Below are 22,762 nucleotides of genomic sequence, written 5' to 3'. Positions count from 1 at the left end.
AAACTAAGAGATCACTGGTTATTATGAATCCATCTGAATCCCAGGGGTTGGGGACTCGGGGTCCTGTAGGAGCCTTATCAGGTCTCTAAGGACTAGTGGGTCACTGCAGGCTGGCAGTGACTTCTAGGAATGAAGTTGGCTCATAACCTTGTTCCTTTACCCACTCTTGCCCTGCCTACAGTTAGACTAAGCTTGTGCCACAGGAATCTATAAGTGCAGTGTCCTTGGCCTAAAGTCAACTACGATATAAAGAATATGAGCAGAGGGCGCCTGGGTGGCTCAGTTGGTTAAGCGACTGCCTTCGGCTCAGGTCATGATCCTGGAGTCCCGGGATCGAGTCCCGCATCGGGCTCCTTGCTCAGCGAGGAGTCTGCTTCTCCCTCTGACCCTCCCCCCCCATGCTCTCTCTCTCTCTCTCAAATAAATAAATAAAATCTTAAAAAAAAAAAAAAAAGAATATGAGCAGAAAGATATGCTCACCCAGTGCACCCTGTGCCAAAGCAAGGTGCACTCCTGCCTCATAGCATTTTGTCTTATTCTAACTGTATTTTTGGATTCCTGTCCCTACCAGTGGTTTGCCTGCTCCTACCAGAGAGAGTTGCCATTCCTCCTTCAGCTTGTGCAAACACAATTTTATTATTGTTTATGCATCAGGTTAGTCTATTTTATTTATAATAATGACTAACATCTGAGCCCCTACCATAGGACAGGCAATGTCTGCCATTCATTCATTGCTGGTGGGGATGCAAAACTCCTTTGGAAGACAGATTGGCTGTTTCTTCCAAAACTAAATATGCTCTTACCATATGAGCCAGCAACTATGATTTTTAGTATTTACCCAAAGGATTTGAAAACATGTCCACACGAAAACCTGCACCCAGATGTTCATAGCACCATTATTCATAACTGCCAAAACGTGGAGCAACCAAGATGTTCTATGAGTAGGTGAATGGATAAATAAACTGTGGTAAACCAGACAAGGGAATGTTATTCAGTGCTAAAAAGAAATGAGCCTACCAAGTCATCAAAAGACATGGAAAAATCTTAAATGCATATTTCTAAGTGTAAGAAGCCAATCTGGAAAGGATACATACCATATGATTCCAACTTTATGACATTCTGGAAAAAAAACTATGGAGAAAGTAAAAAAAAAAAAAAAAAGATCAATGGTTTTCAGGGGTTGCAGGGAGGGAGAGATTAATGGGTGGAACATGGAGGATTTGTAGTGCAGTGAAACTACTCTGTATGCTACTAAAATGATGGGTATGTGTCATTATGCATCTGTCAAAACTTCATAGAATGTACAAAAGCAAGAGAGAACCCTAATGTAAGCTATGGACTTGGGTGATAATGGTGTGCCAATGTTGGTTCATTGATTATAACAAATGTACCACTCTGGAGGGAGATTTTGGTAGTCAGGGAGGCTGGGCAAGTGGGGGGAGGAGAGGGGAGGAGAGAGTATGTGAGAAATCTCTATAACTTCCACTCAGTTTTGCTATGAACCTAAAACTCCTCCAAAAAGTAAAGTCTATTTTTTAAAAAAACTGCTTATTCAAAATTTATTTTTTTTAATTTATTCTATCCTAGTCAAGGATGAAATGTATTTTTCCCCTAAGGATTTATAATCCTTTCCACTGTCTAAACCATTCAGTTCATTTCAGCTAAATACAATGAATAAGAGCAGTTCCGGAAAGGGAATCTGAGTCATTGAGACCAGTACGGTTCAGTGCATGTACCTGAGTCGGCCCATGTAGCAAGATTAAGTCGCATGTCACATCTCTTCAGGAGCCACAGTACAAACAAGCTCTCATCACTTCGAATCCAAGAACATCCAATATAATTTAGTCAACTTCTTAGAGCTCTCTGGAAATGACTGAGTCCTTACTCTACTCTTCTTACTAACCACATTGTTTTGGAAAAATACCATTAGGGTGCAATTGGCACTGATATTTTCCAAATAAAACATTTATTTCTGTTGTAAGCACTGGTTTTGTTGGCCAATGGAAATATGAGTTGCAATTATTGTGGCAAGGCAGTTAGAGTGCCTGTGGGTTTTTTTCACGGCCACAGTGATGGCTTTCCCATCAAGCAGGAGTCCTGGCAACTCCCCAGGTACCTTCTGATAGATTTCTTGGCAACAGGACATGGGCCCAGGATGCAGATGTGCTACTTTAAGTTCTTTGAAAACTCCTTCTTTCTCCATAGCCATGCATCTGCCATCGGGATGATAGTATTCGTGCTGTATTTTTATTACTACAGGTTTGGTAAACAGCCATGTTTCACAGTGTTACGCATGCATCACAGAGGATGCTTCAATCATCTATTGCTGCATAACGAACCACTCCCCAAAAATCAGTGGCTTGAGACAATACTGATGTTATTTCTCATGATTTTGTGGGTTGTCTGGGAACTCCTTCTGTTCATTCCTGGAGTCCACCATGTAGTTGCATTCAGCCGAAAGACTGGCTCAGGGTTGGACCCAACCAGAACACTGGGATGGCTTTGCTTCACCTTCCATGTGATCTTAGTATCTCTCTCCAAAAGACCGGCCAGATCTGGTCTTTCTTGCATGGCATCTGAGTTTCAAGAGGGCAAGCCCCAGTGTATAAGTGCTCATCAAACTTTTGTTTACACCACCCCTGCTGATGTCCCATTGTCCAAAGCAAGTCACGTGGCCAAGCCCAAGGACTATACAAGGGCATCAATACTGGGAGGTGTGATTCATTGGTGGCCATCCATGTATCGGTCTACGCAGAGGGAGGAAAAAATAATTATCTGATTGAACGGATTTGGTTTGGGAACAAAGGCATTAAATATGAAAACATAATGATTGGACATATAAGGGCTTAATATCAATAACAACTAATATGTAAATGGACAGTTATGACACACCAGGCACTGGACTAAATATTTCACATTTATTATTCCACTTTACCCTCATACCAACTGAACAAGATTGGTACCATTACAGGGCGCCTAGGTGGCTCAGTTGGTTAAGTGACTGCCTTCAGCTCAGGTCATGATCCTGGAGTCTCGGGATCGAGTCCCCATCGGGCTCCCTGCTCGGCAGGGAGTCTGCTTCTCCCTCTGACCCTCCTCCCTCTCATGCTCTCTGTCTCTCATTCTCTCTCTCTCAAATAAATAAATAAAATCTTTAAAAAAAAAAAAAAAGATTGGTACCATTACAAATCCTCATCTCATGGACAACAGAACCAATGCCCAGAAATGGAAACAAGCAGTAAAAGGTAGGGTTCGGGGTGAGAGTCCAGTGAGTACAACTCCAAAGTTCATACTCTTTACCCCCATATTATCATACTTCTAAACAGATGGTATAGAGGTCCCCACTGTAGTGACGGTGGCATGTCTTTCAAAATGCACCTTCAACATTAAATTGAAGTCAATCATCCTAAGTCCCAAGCTACTGAGTCAGAATGGCCTCCTGTCAACAAAGCTCTCTGCTGAGCATACTTCTTTTCTGCTTGTCCAATTCGCCTAGATTTCTGGCTAATACACAGGCCCAGATACCATTTCCTCTCATTTAAGGTAGAACACAACCTGGCCAGCCACCTGCCCCCCTTTCAGAGCCTGGCAACAGGCTCCTCTGTGGAGGAGGCAGAATAGCCCAGGAGGAAAACCACTGGTTAGACCACCCAGAGAATGATCTGACACCAGTTACTTAACCTCCCTTAGACTGTTTCTTCAGCTTTAAAAAGAGGCTAATAACAGTGTCTGCCTCAGAGAGTTTAGGGGAAGATTAAATTAGATAAAGCTTACAGGGAGCTCAACTGCAGCCTCTAGTACATAAATAAATGGTAACTATTGTTATTAAGATTAAGTGCTTTCCAGACCTTCTCTGGAAGCTGCCTTTTCCTTGCCAGTCATATACTTTGAGAAAAGCATCCCAGGGGCTTTATCATCTCTGTGGGGGACCTTCTAAGGACAATCAGCAGAACCATGTAGACTCTATGTTAGCTTATTCATAAGAAATAATAATAAGAAAAGTTTTAAAGAAGCTACTTGGCCAGGAAAAAAAAAGGCAACGTGATTCTCCAAAGTATGTGAACCATGTTTCACAAAGTCATTTATTATATATCCTGTCCGTTTGTATGTCAGCTTAACCTCTGTACTGAGGATAATAAAATCAAATCACACGGGTGAGGAATCACATTGAAATGCATTCTTTTAAATCTAACATTTTACTTAATTTTATGTATTCTTGCTAAAAGAAGAAAAATTCAAAAACAAACATTGAGTTAAAAGTCTCTTGTTTAAAAACACATAAACATTTGTAGATATTCTTTTTTCATGCATTTTACAAGGTTAGCATTCCTCACATTGCTCCAACCGTGCACAACTAGAGTTCCCCATGTTTGACCTCCATTGCACCAAAATGGAGGTGCCTAGGGTAGTATTTTACGTCACACACAAACTCTTCCGGTCCCTTTCAACACCACCACAAGCAAAAGGAAGCCACAGAAGATATAAAACCAGAATAATGCCCACAAATAATCTCCACAATTCCCTGTTGCTTACGGAAATCAAGGTCCCCTAAAGACTGAAGGGTGGTTTAGGAAATTTTTAAATAAAATGGGAAACTTAAGTATCCAATCAAATGTCTCTTTGTCTAAAACAGGAAAATTTCAGTCTTCTCAATAAAGTCTGTTTTGAGTATTTTTTTTCACTTTCACACACCTGGAACAAATATGAAAGCAATAGAGACATCCTGGTACAGGAAAGAAAAGCAAGAGCTCAGTCTGCCAGAACTAAGTACAAGCTCCACATTCTTGCACTTGCTAGTTTAATGACCAAGAGTGAGCCCCATTATCTGTAAAAATGAGAACCATAATTCCTCCTTTAAGAATTAATGTGAGGATTACATAAGTCATTTAGATGAAAATGCTTGGTACACCAGTTGGCACAGAATAGGCATTCATTAAATGTTTATTTTGTTCTGCCTTCTCAATAGGCTTTTCTTTCTTAACACCAATTACCTTCAAACCTACAGCATATTAGAAAAAAAGTCCTTATGAAAGCCTTAGTCATTGGCAAATATAAGCTTTTACCTAAAAGCTCTACATTAAGAGATTAAATTCTTTGCAAACCGTAACAGCAAAATTAACAACCTCCTTCCAAACGTGGGGCAGGTGAACTAATCATACGGTTCACATTCAATATACACCATCATGCTTTTTAAATGAGTCATGAGATTTTACACCTATGTGCATAACCAGGAACTTAATTAAAGCCAACTAATATTTTTTAGGAGTACAACAGTTGATGCACAAGTGCATTTGCTGCCAAGATGACCTTGTGAGTTTCATCCATCTTCTACCAAAAAAATCCCAAGATACCAATCACCCTTTCCCTCATTTTTTCCAGGTATGGGTCCGGTGGGTCATTAGCACACAGAGCTATTGCAATGCTCTCATTTACAGAAGGAGAGACAGCTGCTGGAAGGGCTGGAACCCATTCTCCTGATTCTCAGTCCACTGCATACTATGTCATATCACTAAGTCCCTCTATGAGCAGCCTTCAATCCTTTTTGTTAACTTAGGGGCAGGAGAGGGAACAGTATAGCATAGTGGATATTGTTGATTGGCACTCAATATCCACTCCTTCCTTCTTGTGGTCCAGTATTTTTTTTCCAAACTGCTAGTTGCCATCCACTAGCCCATCATGAAATCAACTTAGGGGGTCAAGATTGACATTTCTTAATGAAGTGGCATAGCCTAGAGTAGCACTGAATTGCACAGCAAAGACTAGAATAGAATCTATCAGGGCATCCCATTGTCTTGTGAATCTTTTATCTCAGGTAGACGTGAATGTGACTGTGTGTATGGGTGAGTTGAATTTTAGAGTTTATCAAGTAGTTTGAAAAACATTGTATATGGCGCTCTAGTTGTTGGACCATCGACTACATTCCAGTTTCTGAGATGTATGATTATTCCTCACTGCGTTCTGACGGTGAGGTCAAGATTCCCTGGGTAAGTTGAATTTTAGAGTTTATCAAGTAGCTTGAAAAACATTGTTCTGGCATACCTCTGACATGGAGAAGCTGAATACTATGTTTCCCAGAATCCCTCCAGAAAAGATTACAGGTGCAATTTGGGTTTTGACAGTTATATGCCCGAGTGTGAGATCTGGAAGATGACAGTGGTCACACCTCTACTCCACAGCTATTTCTTTTCTTTTTTTTTTTAAGATTTTATTTATTTATTTGAGAGAGAGAATGAGATAGAGAGAGCATGAGGGGGGGAGGGTCAGAGGGAGAAGCAGACTCCCTGCTGAGCAGGGAGCCTGATGCGGGACTCGATCCTGGGACTACAGGATCATGACCTGAGCCGAAGGCAGTCGCTTAACCAACTGAGCCACCCAGGCGCTCTCCACAGCTATTTCTGTTGGCAAGCAATGTGATGGACACTTGTGGCTTTCTGTGGCATCATTGGCAGAAGACCCAGCATACAGTCACAAAATGTTTGGATTCTGGGAGGCAAGGCACAAGGCATCCATTTCCTACTGGCCCAGATGGCAGCAGGAAAGAGAGTTAGCAGCAGGAGGGGAGGCACAGTAAAAGTGGTGGCTTCCAGATCTTGGTAGTATCAATGAGATTCTGGATCCTCTGGCTTTCTGACTACAGAAGTAGCAGCAGCAATCTTGGTCGTTTCATTCTATGGTGTGCCTTTGGGAATCGCTATGGAAAACTCAACCTCAAGTCTATTCTTCAGCCCTCACATGATTCTGCAAGCCACTTAATACCCTATAATAAATCCTTTCTTGGTTAAGCTACTTGGAGTAGTGTCTCTTCAGTACTCTACAGTGCTAAAACTAACAGGAAATGGAAAAACAGAATAAAATCTTCTTTCGGTACTCAACACTATACTGGAACCTAGTTATGTATCTCGACAGAGAATTCTGAAAAGAAAGAAAAAGCCAAATCGTTTAAGTCATAGATATTTGGGGGGTTTTTTCATTGTTGTTCTGGTTTTTGTGGGTCCTATATCACCAAGCGATCAATAAACACTTGTTCATTGATAAAACCACATGATGGAAAAACACCAAATGGCTTCATACTTTCATGACTAGTTGCAAGGAGAATGAATGAATCTGTCTAAGGTCGGACAGACCTAAGACCCTAAAAAAAGGGTCCTGGAAAGACCCTGAGATGGGAATTTGGAGGCAGGGGTTTGTTGAATTGCACACTTAGAAAAGAAAGTAAGAAAGTAAGAAAACAAGACCGGGCAGAGGAAGCAGTTGAAGTGTGATGAAGTTGCCACAGAGGCCTTGGCTGATTTGTGGGGAGGAGGGGAGTAAAGTGGGTGGGGGGCATAGTTCTGATTCTGACATGACCCTTCAGAGTGGTTCTGAATTAAAGAAAGAAGGTCAGGTCTTTGTACCCCCACATTGACCAGTCACTAGATACAAACTGCCTCAGGGTAAAGTCTGTGACCCAGGATGAGGTAGCTCCCTTCAGCCAAGGGCAAGTCCTTGCCAGGAACTCAGCTATGGGTTGTCAAGAGCCAACAGCTCTGGGCAGCTGAAAAGGAGTGCTTCGGTCCTAGAGGGGGGCCTGGGTAGTGAATCACAGCATCTGCTCAGAACCCAGGGAAGTCTGAGTGAGTGAGAGATAATGAGGTATAAACTACTAGTGTTCATGTGGAAGAAAGAGTAGATAGATGAGGGAGAATACAGGAGGTAGAGCAGACACCAGCTGTGGGAAGAGGGAGAGGGACAAGTCAGAGTTCCCTCCCTAAACCCAGCCTCAGACACTTGAGCAGATGCCAGGCCATTGGCTGAGGCAGGAAGCCCAGGAGAAAAGTAGGTTATTGGCAAGAAGAGGATGGAGGCAAAAATTACAAATTCAGTGTTGCCTATGTTGAGTGTGAGATACCTGTAGGATATAACAACATTCACTGAGCACTTGTGACGTCCATGTTCTGAGCTACGCACCTTATATACATCGACTCATTGAATCCTTATATAAGGATTCTTCTATGAGGAAACTAGTCTTGTTATTCCTATTCTTGTCCTGAAGCACATTGGTTTTCAAAGTGGTAAATCACCTGGGCCAAGTCACTCAGCAGAGCTTATATTTGAACCCAAGTCTCTTGCTCAATTCCTACAGGGGTCCTCTCCACACCATCCTATAGATGAGAAGAGAAGGACAGGAATCTGATCTAGAGAGATAATTGTTCTGGGAGAAGATCAGGACAGGAACCTGATCTAGAGAGATAACGGTTGGCATCATCATTGCATAGATGATAATTAAAGCCCCAAGAATAGATGAAACTAGTTATCGATATTTACAATAGCAATATTATTTGCTAACATGTGCCAAGTATTCCCCACATGCCAGGATATCTTCTAAATGCTCTATGTTATTTAAACCTAAGCAATCTTGTAAGATGAGGCCTAGGCTCCCAGGGCTGCATTAACGAAGTTCCACAAACCGCATGGTTTACACAACATAAATGTTTTGTCACGCAGTTCTGAAGGCCAGGCGTCTGAGATACCAGATGAAGCAGTAGAAGCAGAGACAGAGGGAAGTTGAGTTTTCATGGCATTAAAGGAAACCAGGATGCATGGGATAAGCAAGAGCACCCAGCCGTGAGAGCCACACTGGATCCTGTATATGGCGCTCTAGTTGTTGGACCATCGACTACATTCTGGTTTCTGAGATGTATGATTGTTCCTCACTGAGTTCTGACGGTGAGGTCAAGATTCCCACCCACGCTCATATCCACACTTATCCTTACATTAAACGCTTATTTCACTTCTGTTTCTTATAACCTTAAAATAATCTGACTCAAAAACCCAGAGAGGCAGAGGGGAAAAAATGAATTGAATGCCACATCATGGAAGCTAATGCAAAAGAATGATTTGAGAAGGAAATGGTCAACTGTATTACATGTTACAGAAAGATCAAGCAAAACAAGCACTTTAAAACTAACAGAGGTTTGCTAACAAAAAATGCAAGAGTTGGGTAAGTGGTGACCGAAGCCAGGCTGCCGCGGACAATGACAGGAATGAGAGGTAAGACCAGAAAGACAGCCATAGAAACCACACTTTCAAGTGGTTCGACTGTGAAGAAAGAGAGGGAAGTGAGGCCCTACACAGAAGTTGTTGCAGAGTAGAAGGACTGATTTAAGATGAACACATTTGAATGCAGAGGGAAAGGAGCCATATGAATGTGAGGTTGAAGAGAGGACAACTGATGGGATGAGGTTGCTTGGATGCAAGCAGCCGGGGGGAGGAATGAGTCCAAGGCAAGAAGAGGGAAGGAGGCAATGAGGGGTGTGCACACATAGCAGGCTATTTTAGGATCTGATATTGAAGATATTTCCTGTAATGGCTTCTATTTCGTGGGTGAAATAGGAAACAAGATTATCTGCTGACAGTGAAGAAAGAGAAAGGTTAAGAGCCTTGAGGAAGAGAAAAAGATTTGCAAGAGTCATTTCAGAAAATGGCAGTGAGCTCTAAGCGGAACACTGTGGAGGATTACTGGTTAGTACAGAGGGCTCAGGTGAGACCAACAGACCTGAGTTTGGCATGCCCACCTGTGATTTCCCCCAGTCTCATCGGGTGGGGCAGGAAAAGCAGCAGAAACATTGTTAGTTGGGATTAATTGAAATCTGAGGGGAGAGGGGCAAGGGCACAAGGAGTTCAAGGGTTGGGAAAAGAATGACTGAAGAAAGGAACCAGAGGATCTCTGCTGACCCCAGATGCCAAGGCTAGTAGGGAGAAAAATAGGAGAACCAAGGAGACTCAAAAAACAACTGTGTGGGGGAAGAGATAGAGGTCTGCAATGGTAAGAGTTTATGGAGATTTGAAGATTTCAGAGGTGGAGAAGTTGTAGGTGATTAGAAGATTCTAAATTGGACCATGTGTCATAGACGTGTGTTGTGTGCCTGTCCAGCTTCTCTTCCTTTGGGGAGTTTTCCTTCTGTCATTACATGTGCTTTTGGTTGAACAGATCACCCTGGAACTTCATCCCACCCCACCTCTGCTACAGGAGTTGGCATGGGATGCAGGCCAATGAGTTTATCCCCTGCCTAAAGTGCTTGGTTGAGGGATGAGTACATGACCAAGAAGAGATGATCAGACTCTTCTTTCCTGACATTCTTTCCCTGAATGTTGGAGGCAGAGTCTCTCATTTCCTCAGCTATGAGTTGTAAAGATCACGTAGCTGCTTGTGGCCATCTTTCCAGCAGCATGGAGGAACCACCTCCAGAAGGAGAAAGTGAGACCAACATGCAAAGACAAGCAAATCAAGGAGAAATGAAAGATGGGTAGAAGCAAGACGAATCCAAATAACAATTTTAAATCACTGGATCTAACCATGCTGAAGCTAGTCTACCTGAATCTTTCAAATGAGCCCCCCCACCACCACCAAATTCTCTTTGGGTGAAGTTAGTCTAAATATAATTTTTTAAAGATTTTATTTATTTTTGAGAGAGAGAGCACAAACGGGGTGTGGGGGAGGAGCAGAGAGAGAAGCAGACTTCCCACTGAGCAGGGAGCCTGATGCAGGACTCAATCCCCAAACCCTGGAATCATGACCTGTGCCAAAGGCAGATGCTTAACCAACTGAGGCACCCAGGCGCCCCAACTGAAGGTAGTCTAAGTTGAATTACTATAAACTGCAATCTAAGGTTTAAGTAGCTGAAACTAAAGGAGGTAAATGTATGGGGGTCAAGAAGGCCAAGAAACTAAAGATAGGGTGTTGTATGAGTTTTCCTTATGGGCACCAAAGTCATCCAAGATGAAGGCAGTACTTAACAGGGTGAAGAAGACACCAATGAACCATCTGCAATAGTCTTAAGTAGGAAGAAAAGACAGGATGTTAGAAGGTAACTGCAATAAAGACCAGAAGAAAGTTATATATCTGTTAATAGGAGTCTCAAATGAGCGATGGTTTTTATACAAAGGCGCAGGCATAACGGTATGGAGGCTGCATAGGGGAGAGAGAAGCATCCAGACCACACTTACTGATGAGAAGCTAAGTGGAGTTGTGCAATAATGTGGATAAGATCGTTACTGCATAGAGCGGGCAGAGCCTCCCCGATTCAAGGTTATATAACCATGAAATGCTTCCCAGTGAAGAATAAACTCCACTTCTAAGTCCTAACTATTATTACAATATAAATAATGGAGACACTGTTTAACCACTTTTCAGCCCATCACCCCTTGACCTTGAATCACTCACATTCATCAGTAAGACAGACTACAAGGTAGAACTGAAAATTTAGATGGCTCAGGCTTCTTTTTTTTCCCTGAGAATTAGGGGAAAACCCTAATTAATAAAACCCTGATCCTAATTGAGATGTTTTATGCATCCATTTAAATGTCTCACTGACCAGAATAATAATCTCAAAGGCAATTATCACTCAAGTGTATTTGGTAGAAGAGTTGGTGTTAAATATTTTAAAGCCCTATTTAGAAAATCTCATCAATCTAACACATTTTATTGGACAACATAAAATATACATGGTATTATGGAAGAACAAAAATCTAACACAAAAATGTGAGCCTGGGTTGCCAATTCTAGAATGAATGCCACAGAGGGAAAGCCAACGATCAACTGGCATTTCAACAAGGAAAGAAATGGCTTTATTAAGGGATTTGAATTTATCCGAATGACAAATAGTTACTGTGTCTATGGACTATATATATAAACAGAATTTCTTTTTCTTATGCCGTGTGTAGTCTTTCCACCAGAAATGGAAACATATTATTATGCCAGTTCATGGTTTTAAAGTGATGCTGTTAAAAGTATCTCTGAATAGTGTCGAAAATGAAATTTACAGAGAAAATAAGTGAAGTTCACTAAAGATTGTATTTGGAGAATGAAAACAGAGGGAAGGTATAAAAACAATCCCTCCATCTCTAAACACCCTCCACCTTTCCATGGCGTGGATGAAACACAGCCACTCAGCAATTCAGTCCTCTAGAGACCCAACTGGTAAAGTCGCCTCTACCTCTCTGGGTGAGTGTGGGTCCAGACCAGTAGCCATTGCATCTTTGGAGTGTGGTTGGGGGGGAGGGATCTCCAGAGACCACAGCCCTTCCGCTGGGAAAATACAAGGCCAAGTCTCCTGCCTGTTGCAGCCCTAGCTCATGTCCTCAGCCATGGCTGTGCAGGTATATTTAATCAGTCACAAATGCTTCTTCATACTATCCTTGCACACGAGGGAGAAAGCCAGGCAACCCTGACCCATTCCCCAGGGGACATCCTTAGTCATTCTCCCTCTGTGTGATCTGTCATCCAGCCTCTAAGTGTCAAACTCCTTTCTTTCCTCTAGAATTTACTTTTTCTCTTAATGTTTGAATGTAATCTCTTTTCCCCCCTCCTTTAATTAGACACCAATGCTTTTTTTCAGACATATTTTCATATGGCAAAAATAAGATAATCACCCAAAAAAGTAAAAGTTTTTCTCAATAAAGTTAAGAATATGGTTTCCTGAAAAATACTTGTGAAATAGAAATTTAAAAAGAAGGCAGAAAGTGATGGAAATTTGTAATAAAACCCTGATCCTAAAAAAGTACTCTTGCTGTCAGTACATGTAATATATTGGTGAGTAAACCTGGGCAGGATTTCTTCATCTTACCGGTTTCACATTAAAGGTTTCACTTTTAAAGGACTGAGACCAACCCTGTTCAAACATGAAAAATTACCACCAAATATGATCTGGCAGCAACATTTAAAACCGGTAGGTTTCTCATAGGACCTCAGACCTATGTATGTTTTATCCAAATAATTAGTTGTAATGCTTTTTAAAGAAATCATATGCGTGACACTCATGAATCTCAGTCACTTTTTGGACTTGATTGAAGGTATGAATGTTTGCCCTCCTTTATGGGGGCAATTTTCACCAGGATCACAGGATTTCAGGAGAAACTGGAGGAGTGTAGAGTAGCAGAGAAGGCACCGCCTTTGATCAAGGGCCAACGTGGTAAGGCTGCTCGTTCAATCACTAACCAACTACAATCTTGGGTAGGTAACACCCTCTCTGAGCCCCAGAGAGGTTGTAAAATAAAACATTAAAGCTTCTCCACGTGACCATTATGAGAATTAAATTGGGTAGTAAAGCCCCTGACTCATAAAAAAAGAATCCCATAAATGTTAATCTCCTACCACCATTGCCCATTCTAGATATGCAATCTACTGGACTTCTTTTGGGTCCCAAAGTGCTAGCAAATAAAATAACAGGTGTTCTTAGTGTCAAACATTAACCTACAGCTGGCACCTCTGAGATCCTTTTTTGCAAATGATGGATTCACGCGCACAGTCATCGAAATATATGGTATTCACACCCTGATCAATGTCAAAGGCTTGGGGAATTTGTGAAATTGACAGTTGTGTCCCATCTCTTAGCTCCACCTCCCCCAAGAGAAATGGTATTCAATGAAGGAGTTTTAAGCGACTCTGTGGTTGCCTATCTCCCCCGGGCATCACATCTTTGAGGCAGGCACAGGTGACAAAGTGATGCTGATGTGAATGGATCAGTCTTTCAAGACATTTGATGATTTCATAGTCTGGAAGTGCAAGACTGGTCACGTTCAAGCCCAGCATCTGGGAAACCACCTCCCTGAAGTCCACCAGCTGTAATATCAAACACACACACAAAGGGTGAGAACAAAATGTATCAACTACTGCTAGTCCAAATGCAACCAACCAAACAAACAAAAAAAACCCGTGGAAAGCCCAGGTGTGCATGAGGTAGGCAAATCACTTACTGTCTTTAACCCCAGTCCTCTCACTTATAAAATAGGAAGGTGCCATCTACTAAATTACCTCTAACATGCTTTCATCCCCAACTTTCGATGGTTTCATAACCTCTTTTCTGATGAGCCAGTTAGTGTGGCATTGGCTACCAGGTCAAGAATCTCGGTTAGGCAACCATGAATGAGACCCTGACCTAAGACTCCATGTTCTCACTTCCCAGTGGGAATAACCATACACCTACTTCTCAGGGCTGTTCTGAAATTTGGATCCAATGAAACAATGACTGTGTATGTGTTCTATATACTAAGAAGTGCTTTACAAAGGTGTGGTTGTATCCATGGGTGATAAGTACTTACCCACTAGAATTTTAACTGGGCATGGAAACTTTTTTTTTAAGATTTTATTTATTTATTTATTTATTTATTTATTTATTTATTTATTTATTTATTTGAGAGAGAGAGAGAGTGTGTGTGTGTGTGTGTATGAGATGGGGCAGCAGAGGGAGAGGGAGAGAGAATCTCCAGCAGACTCCACACTGATTGTGGAGCCCAACGTGGGGCTCGATCTCACAACCCTGAGATCATGACCTGAGCCAAAACCAAGAGTCTGGCGCTTACCTGACTGAGCCACCCATGTGCCCCTAGGCATGGAAACTCTTAAGCTAAAGGAAGAACAAAGGGCAAGAAAGTATGAGCTGATAAAAACAGAAGGACTACTAAAAAAATGACCAGATCACATCACATGACAGCCTCCTTCACAACCCATAACAGTAGACTCTCTGGGACTACTCTCCATCCACCACAAAAGAAAAAATGGAAAGGTGGGGAAGTTGGAGACCATGGATGCAAATGTGCCTCAGACCCCTTAAATTCTCGTACGCTGGTTGCTGTGATTCTGTGCTAGAGCAGAAGCAGGTAAGTCAGGGCTATCTGGGAAAACGCTTGCTAGAAGTACCTTCCATTTTGGAAAGATGTGACCCAATAGACGTTGCCTCCAGGAAGAGTGCCTTCCAAACATTCTCACCCTGTCTTCCTTCACTTCCCAACCTCCTTCCCATGCTGAGTCCAGTTTGGGGGAACACAATACCCTCTCCAGCCTAGTGTCCCTGATGAAAAAGTTCCCCTCAAACTTTTCTCCCCTTTCACATATGGTCAAGGCTCTTCATTCCTGAGAGGTTTCCGTCTGCGAACACACACTTTATAGTTTGGCCTTCCTCAACGTTGCCTGACACATGAGCCAAAGCAGAGGCAGCCGAAGAGGAAAAAAAAAGAGAAAATCCTAAGATCAGAGTCCACTCTCTGCCCTTTTGAGCTTCAGCAAGAGAGGGAGATGAAAGCCAAAAGCAATGGGGGTCAGGCTGCCCGGGACAGTTTCTTTATGCCTGACCTCCTGATGTGCTCACCAGATAAAACTCTCCTCCTTATAACCAGTCAGCGAGTGAGTACGGTTTATAGCTTACATCTGGGCAAGGTTGGCCATCGAGTCTGGGTGCCACTGTTTGAGAGTTGGGACAGTTTCCTGACACTGATCTCTGCTGGAGATAAGCTTTCCCTCTTGAGGTTGAAGCCTGGGATGATGCAAACTTCAGAGGCAATCAGTGAACATAATCAAAACCTCTCCACAACCAGAACCTGGCCTTCCACAGCCTTTCCACTGCTTTGATGAGAAGGTCTTTTTCTTTCCTACGATTCGTGCCATCAAACTGTGAATTATTTTTCTTAGCAGAGTAAATCATAATGGTCATTTTAATTCCAGAAAGATGTGAGAGGGCAAGCAGATACATTGAAACGATAAAGAAAGCTTTGTAAATTGTTTTTGAAGAAATGTACGAAAAATTATCAAGCTTTTGAATTGTCCCATCTTTTCCTAAACAAGATTTCACCCCCAGATTTCTACCCACCTGCTTTTCTCTTGTTTCTGCTTCTTCCAGACATTTTTTTAGTGTCTTCATTTCGCTGGTTACCACTTCCATCATATTCCTGGCCCTCTCTTTATCCTCCTGAGCCTCGTGCTCTGCGGTATCCAGTTCTGGCTTGACAGACATTAGCTTTTTCTCAGCTTTCTCCTTCATCTTCTCAAGTTTGTCTCTGGACTTATTTAGGTCTTCAGTGGCTTTGGTCTGTTCCAAAGTTTTAATCTACGAAGTCAAGAGAACGCTAATAATTTCTTTCATATTTGTTTTGGACAATTGTATCAACAAGATAAACTAGAAGTCAATGAAATTCACTTAATAACTTTTTTATAAATAAAGAATGGAATCCATCCCAGTTATACAGACTTTGCTAAGCATACACGCTGGACAAACATGCCTTAAGGCAGTTACAGTTTATAAACATGTCAGAGTACCATTATGTGGAAAACCAATGAGACAAATGGTAGATAGCACAATTCTGGGGTTAAATATTAAAATAAAGTCTGCTGGTACCTACACACAGACTCTAATGAACTCCATAGGCAAAAGCAACTTGCACTTTGGGCCCTACAAAAAGGTCGTCCCCAGCATAGAAACACTAGGAAAAGTAAAATATCTCCTCTGTTAGTGGTCTATGACAAGGGAGCCCAACTAAAATCCCCTTAGTAAGTCTTCACTACTGCCATAAGAAAAATCTAGAACAGCAATATTTCAGAAGAAATGCCTTCTGACTTGACCAATGAGTATGGGAGGCATGAGGTGCCCATAGCATTCCACTACAAAGAAGAGGAAAGGGGCGCCTGGGTGGCTCAGTCAGTTAAGCATCTGCCTTCGGCTCAGGTCATGATCTCAGGGTCCTGGGATCGAGTCCCACATCGGGCTCCCTGCTCAGTGGGGAGCCTGCTTCTCCCTCTCCCTCTGCTGCTTCCCCCTGCTTGTGCTCTCTCTCTGTCAAAAAAAAAGTCTCAAAGAAGAGGAAAGGGGTGGGGGTGCCTCTCTCTAGGAAGCAGTCCCAGGATCTTAAAGTCAACACAAAGAGCATTTTCTTTATTAGCTTAGTATTTAAAATTTTGCCAGATCTGCTTACAAAAAAGAATTTGAAATCAAAAACTAATGATGTAATGTATGGTGATTAACATAATAAAATAAAATTTAAAAAAAAAGTTTGAAATTCTGACAAATACTACAACATGGGTGAACTTTGGACATTACAACAAATAAGATAAGCCAGACACAAAAGGATAGATATTGCATAATTCCATTTATAGGAGGTACCCAAGATAGGCTAATTCATTATAGAATTCCATCCCCAAGGGAGGAATGGGGAGTTATTTAATGGGCACTGAGTTTCAGTTTAGGATGATAAAAAGTTCTGGAAATGGATGGTGGTGATGGTTGCACAATACTGTGAACGTACTTAATGCCACTGAATTGTACACTTAAAAATGGCTCAAATGGTAACTTATGTTATGGATATTTTACCACATTAAAAAAAAAGAATTGGAGGTAGTTTTACATATTTGGCACAAAATTTTTAACACTGACCATTAAAAATAAATATGAACAAGCTACCATTTAACATCCTCGGGGATGGCTACAGTCAAAAAGAGAGACAGTCGCAAGTGTTGACAAGGGTGTAGAGAAATTGGAACCCTCACGTGCTGCTGGTGGGAGGGCAAAATGGTGCAGCTATGAGAAACAGTTTTCCAGTTTTCAAAATGTTAAGCTCAGAGTTAACACATGAGCTAGCAATTCCACTTCTAGGTTTATATATTCCAGAGAATTGAAAACTTCTGTCACACAAAACCTGCCCACAAATGTTCACAAAAGGACTATTCATAATCACCAAAAAGTAACAACAACCCAAATATCCATCAACCAACGAGTAGATAAATGAAATGTTGTAGATCCATACAACGGAATGTTATTCACCAATAAGAAGGAATGAAGTACTGATACATGCTATGGATGAACATTGAAAAAACGTCTGCTAAGAGAAAAGCCAGTCATGAAAGACCACTTATTGTATTTTTCCATTCATATGAAAGATCTAAAAAAGGCCATGGACTGGTGGGAGGGGAGACTGGGGAGTAATTGCCAATGGGCTGTTTTTAGGGGTGATGAAAATGTTCTGAAATTAGATAACGGAAATTTGTTTTCCTCTACTATAACACAACCTCTGAAGAAATTTAGTTTCTTTTCCCACAGAGAGGAGGTCGATGGCAGCCATGCCTGGACAAGTTCAAAGCTTTGAACTGGCTCCATGCAGGAGAAAGGAAATCCTCGGGAAACTGACAGCTGCTGTGGGACTTGTGATCAAGAAGGCATAAAAACCACCACTGCAGGGCGCCTGGGTGGCTCAGTCGTTAAGCGTCTGCCTTCGGCTCAGGTCATGATCCCAGGGTCCTGGGATCGAGCCCCGCATCGGGCTCCCTGCTCAGCGGGAAGCCTGCTTCTCCCTCTCCCACTCCCCCTGCTTGTGTTCCTGCTCTCGCTATGTCTCTCTCTCTGTCAAAAAAATAAATAAAATCTTAAAAAAAAAAAAAAACCACCACTGCAGCTTGAGAAATCCACGGGCGAGACAATGCCAACCACAGTTGAGGGAAGGAACCCGGAGTCAGTTTTTGAGCCAATGAAATGGCATTAGAAGACCCAGCACTTGAGCCAAGTTACTGCCACCCACTAAGTGCAGGTCTGCAGAGGCTGACCTTGCGGATCATTCATGGATTCCAGGTTATCAGAACCCATACTGGAAAATGAACAGTGTATTGGATTCAGCATAATAGAGTATTGCCTCAACGTTGCTTCCTGGGTGTGATTATGTGCAGGGGTCACATCAAACAATACTCTTGCTCTTAAGAGATACCTGGTATTTAGGGGTGACGTGTCACGATGCATGTAACTTATTCCCAAATGGTTCAGCAAAAAAGAAAACCTCCTGCCCTCATTAGGCAAAACAGAGCAATTGGTAAAAATGTTAAGTTATTATGTAAATCATTAAGTGAAGAATAAAATACTGTCCATTATACTATTCTTGCAACTGTTCTCTAGATTTGAAATTTTTCAAAACAAAAAGTCGGGAAAGGGAACCATCCCATGCGTGATCAATTCAACGTGCATCCTCTCCATAAACGTTTTTGAACATATATGTATACTTATTTATAAATTAGAAAAGCAGCTGCTCTGGGCGCCTGGGTGGCTCAGTTGGTTAAGCGACTGCCTTCGGCTCAGGTCATGATCCTGGAGTCCCTGGATCGAGTCCCGCATCAGGCTCCCTGCTCAGCAGGGAGTCTGCTTCTCCCTCTGACCCTCCCCCTTCTCATGCTCTCTCTCTGTCTCTCTCTCTCATTCTCTCTCTCAAATAAATAAATAAAATCTTTAAAAAAAAAAGAAAAAAGAAAAGCAGCTGCTCTAAATAATATAGTCTGTCGACTATCAAACATATTACAAACTGGGGGACATGACACGAATGAAATGTTTATCAATTTTAAAACAAAGGTATCTCCTTTTAAAACAAAGAGATTCCCTTCATGTGCAAATTATCACATTGCTGCAGAGAGACTATGTGGCCAAGAGGGAATTTGCTGGGATTGGGATACTGAATTCAAAAGCTTATATGAAAGGATACTTTCAGCCTTTCTGCTCAGATTGCAAAAACATTTACAGTGGGCTATCTACCAAAAGTGACGGAACACAGCTTGGAGAGCTAGAAGTCCATAAATCAGGTCCTAATGAGAAGAATTCATAGCCAAAAATTTCTGAAAAATATGAGACTTTATCACAATCCTAAAGGCTGCCTCAATTCTTGCCATCGGGGAGCAAAGGAAAGTCATGGAGCTCTGAGCCAAGCCACCAGAACAGAACTAAAAGCCAGGGGATGACAGAGACCTTGGGGTCCTAAATCAAACCAACAAACAAGATTCCTGGAAGTGGGGTATGCCTAAGCTGGTTTCTTTCTTTTTTTTTTTTAAGATTTTATTTATTTATTTGACAGAGAGAGACACAGCGAGAGAGGGAACACAAGCAGGGGGAGTGGGAGAGGGAGAAGCAGGCTTCCCACTGAGCAGGGAGCCCGATGCAGGGCTCGATCCCAGGACCCTGGGATCATGACCTGAGCCGAAGGCAGACGCTTAAGGACTGAGTCACCCAGGCGCCCCCTAAGCTGGTTTCTTAATCCTCCGGAAGGAGCTTCCCGAATCCAGCCCAGAGTTCAGCAAGGGCCTGTGCTCCTAATGGTCTTCCAGTGGGGCAGAACTGGTCCTCAACAAGACCGATGTCCCACCCAGACTCCAGCAGGGATAGAGAAGGCTCCGAGTGGCCTTTACGTCCAGGGAACACCCTATCTAGTGTCAGCCTCCTTGAGTGAAAAAAAGTCAAAATCTGGTAAATAATTTTCTCTCGTGTTAAAAGGGCCCAAGGCCCTGAAAGAGATGGTTATTGAACTTAAAATCTGATAGGTTGAATCCCACAGGGGATTTAAATTCTCTAACTGGAGGGCTTTTGAGAAGCCGCATTGAAAATGCAACCCTGCAGGAGCTAGGCACTGCACGCAGGTGCCCTGAAGACAAAGTGGGAGAGTGTCCCTGTGGCCCAAATACATGCTGCGCCCCTCCTAAAGAGAACCACAAGGATTTCAGCAGAAGGAAACTGAAGCAGAAAACAGAGGAAGGTGTCAACTTGGCAGCGTGAGCACACCTCCACTCCCATCATTCCACAGCCCAAGAAGTTCTTCCTTGTAGGTTATGCTTGGTGCGCACACTCAAAGTAGGGAGAGCTCAAACTCAATCCCAATCTACTATTGGAGATCCATTGAGCCCAAGATGGTAGGTTACAAGAAATATATATAAAGAAAGGCTGCACTGACCGGGTTGGGGAAAGTTCTGGAGTGGAAAAGGAGCATGGGGAGCAGCTGTCTTGCATGGGAGATAATCAAGAGAGGTAGCAAGAGGGAGAGACCTTTGCTGCTGGCTAAAGAATGTTATTCCTTTTAGTGTTTACTTGAGAGACTACAATGAAGATAACAATGGCTTTTCACTAATTTTTGGTTATCTGACTACTGATTTGGGGGCACAGCTCCCTACTAAAACTGGGCCACAGAGTGGCCCAGAAGTGACGCTCCCTTCTTTCTTTTGTTCTTACTGCCCAGAATAGACCCATTTCTCAAGCTGACTTCATCTAAGGGAGGCCCAGGGACTAAGTTCTGGCCAGTGGAGATACAAAGCATTGTATTGTTTCTGGAAAGTGGCCTGCAGGGTGTCCTCCCGCATTTCCTCCTCGCTGGTGGCTGGAATGAGGCCGGAGCCCCGGCAGCTAGCTTGTGTTAGGAAGCAGCATTGAGGATGAAAGCTATTGCTAGAACAGTGAGGCAGGATTGCTGATGACCACAGAGCCATCCTGCTAAGCATGGCATGTCTTCTTTTCCGTGACAGAGCAATAAACATCTCTTCTGTCTAAGCCACTGTTATTACAGGGGTGTTCCAATATATTTAGCTGAAACTAATCATAACCGACACAGGCTGAGAAGCAACTGGTGTTATAGGAGCTACACAAAGCATTTTCTGGATCCTCTGGAGTTCTTCCACATGATTTCAGTGCCTGCATTTGCATTTGTGCAAAGACCTACGTTTGTGCCAACTAGTAGTGCTACTTTAATTATTCTAGGTTAGGGCGCCTGGGTGGCTCAGTCGTTAAGCGTCTGCCTTCGGCTCAGGTCATGATCCCAGGGTCCTGGGATCGAGTCCCACATTGGGCTCCCTGCTTGTGTTCCTGCTCTCGCTATCTCTCTCTCTGTCAAATGAATAAATAAAATCTTTAAAAAAAAAAGAAAAAATAATAATAATTATTCTAGGTTAATGAGAAAAGAGGAAAGGTGGAGTTAATACATAATACATAATAATGTGTTCATGCCAAGGGAAGGCCAAACTACGTCACAGTGTGTGTACAAACAATGTATCTGCAGCATTCAGTTAAAGCACAGGGTGTCCTTAGGCGACATACACCACAGGTATGCCAGACTTCAGAAGAACCTGGGCCACAAGCAATTGATAGTATACCTTCTCATGAATGGCGACTGCAGTGAAATAACATAATCTAGCACACTGAATTAATATCGTTAATATTTTCAATTCGACTTTTACACCTCATTTCGCTTTCTCAATTGGTCTGAATTTTACAATGGTAAAAATGTAGCAAGATTGGGGCACCTGTGTGGCTCAGTCAGTTGGGCTGACTCTGGGTTTTGGCTCCGGTCATCATCTCAGGATCGTGAGATCAAGCCTCTGTCAGGCTCTGTGCTCAGTGGGGACTGTGCTTGAGATTCTCTCCCCCTCCCTTTCCTCCCCCTCTGCTCCTCCACCCCCAACTCATGTGCTCTCTCTCTCTAAAATAAATAAATAAAATTTTTTAAATGATGAAAAAAATCTGTTGACCACTTTTTAAAAAATGTAGCAAGATTAAGAAATTTTTATACAGTGTTAAGTTTGTATATATGAAAGCAATATTATACTAAAATTATTTTGACTCAACACAGGGAGGGTAATCTATAAAAGAATATTTTTCTTTCCAAAAGAGATTTTCTACAGTAATCATGTTTGCCTGCCAACTTAAAATTTAATAGTTATCTGGAAAGGTCTACACTTTCCTGGTTGAGAATTCAGGGGGAAATGTAGTGCAAGAGTCTTAAAAAGGGAGACTGGGATAACCTAGGAGTCAAGGTCTTCAAGCATGGTTTTGCAACAGACAGAGAAATGCGCATAAAAACTCCACACAAATGCTCCTAACAGCCTTGCTCATAATAGCCAAAAAGTGAAAACAATCATAATGTCCATCAAATGCTGAATGCATAAACAATGTGTGGTATATCCAAACGATGGAATATTATTAGGCATAAAAAGGAATTGTGATGGTTCATATTATGCGTCACCTGGGTTGGCCCACAGAACCCAGATATTTGGTGAAACACGGGTATTTCTGTGAGGGTGTCCTGTGGAGAGATTAACATTTAAGTTAGTGGACTTTCAGTAAAAGTAGATTTCCCTTCCATAGCGTGGGTGGGCTTCATCCAGTCCGTGGAAGGCCTGAACAGAACAAAAGTGACGCTCCCTGAGCAAGAGGGAATTCTACCAGAA

At 42.3% G+C, this 22,762-nt stretch overlaps 1 protein-coding gene across 3 annotated transcripts in view; it reads right to left on the bottom strand.

Moving 5' to 3' along the window:
• Positions 1-5,272: 5,272 nt before the first annotated feature.
• Positions 5,273-22,762, bottom strand: part of CCDC170 (coiled-coil domain containing 170) — a 103,783-nt gene continuing 86,293 nt past the window's right edge. For all 3 annotated transcript variants that reach the window (XM_045865756.3, XM_045865758.3, XM_045865755.3), the window contains 2 exons: positions 15,624-15,860; positions 5,273-13,600 (listed from right to left, as the gene is read on the bottom strand). In XM_045865756.3, coding sequence (XP_045721712.3) covers positions 13,400-13,600; positions 15,624-15,860 — 438 coding nt within the window. In that variant the 3' untranslated portion in view covers positions 5,273-13,399. The remainder of the gene's footprint in view (positions 13,601-15,623; positions 15,861-22,762) is intronic.

Source organism: Mirounga angustirostris, unplaced genomic scaffold (genome assembly GCF_029215605.1).
Source record: "Mirounga angustirostris isolate CCGP_5_RB_7025 unplaced genomic scaffold, mMirAng1.0.hap1 SCAF_8, whole genome shotgun sequence".
NCBI lineage: Eukaryota > Metazoa > Chordata > Mammalia > Carnivora > Phocidae > Mirounga > Mirounga angustirostris.
The sequence above is the reverse complement of the archived record's forward strand: the minus strand, read 5'-3'. Positions and strand labels throughout refer to the sequence as shown.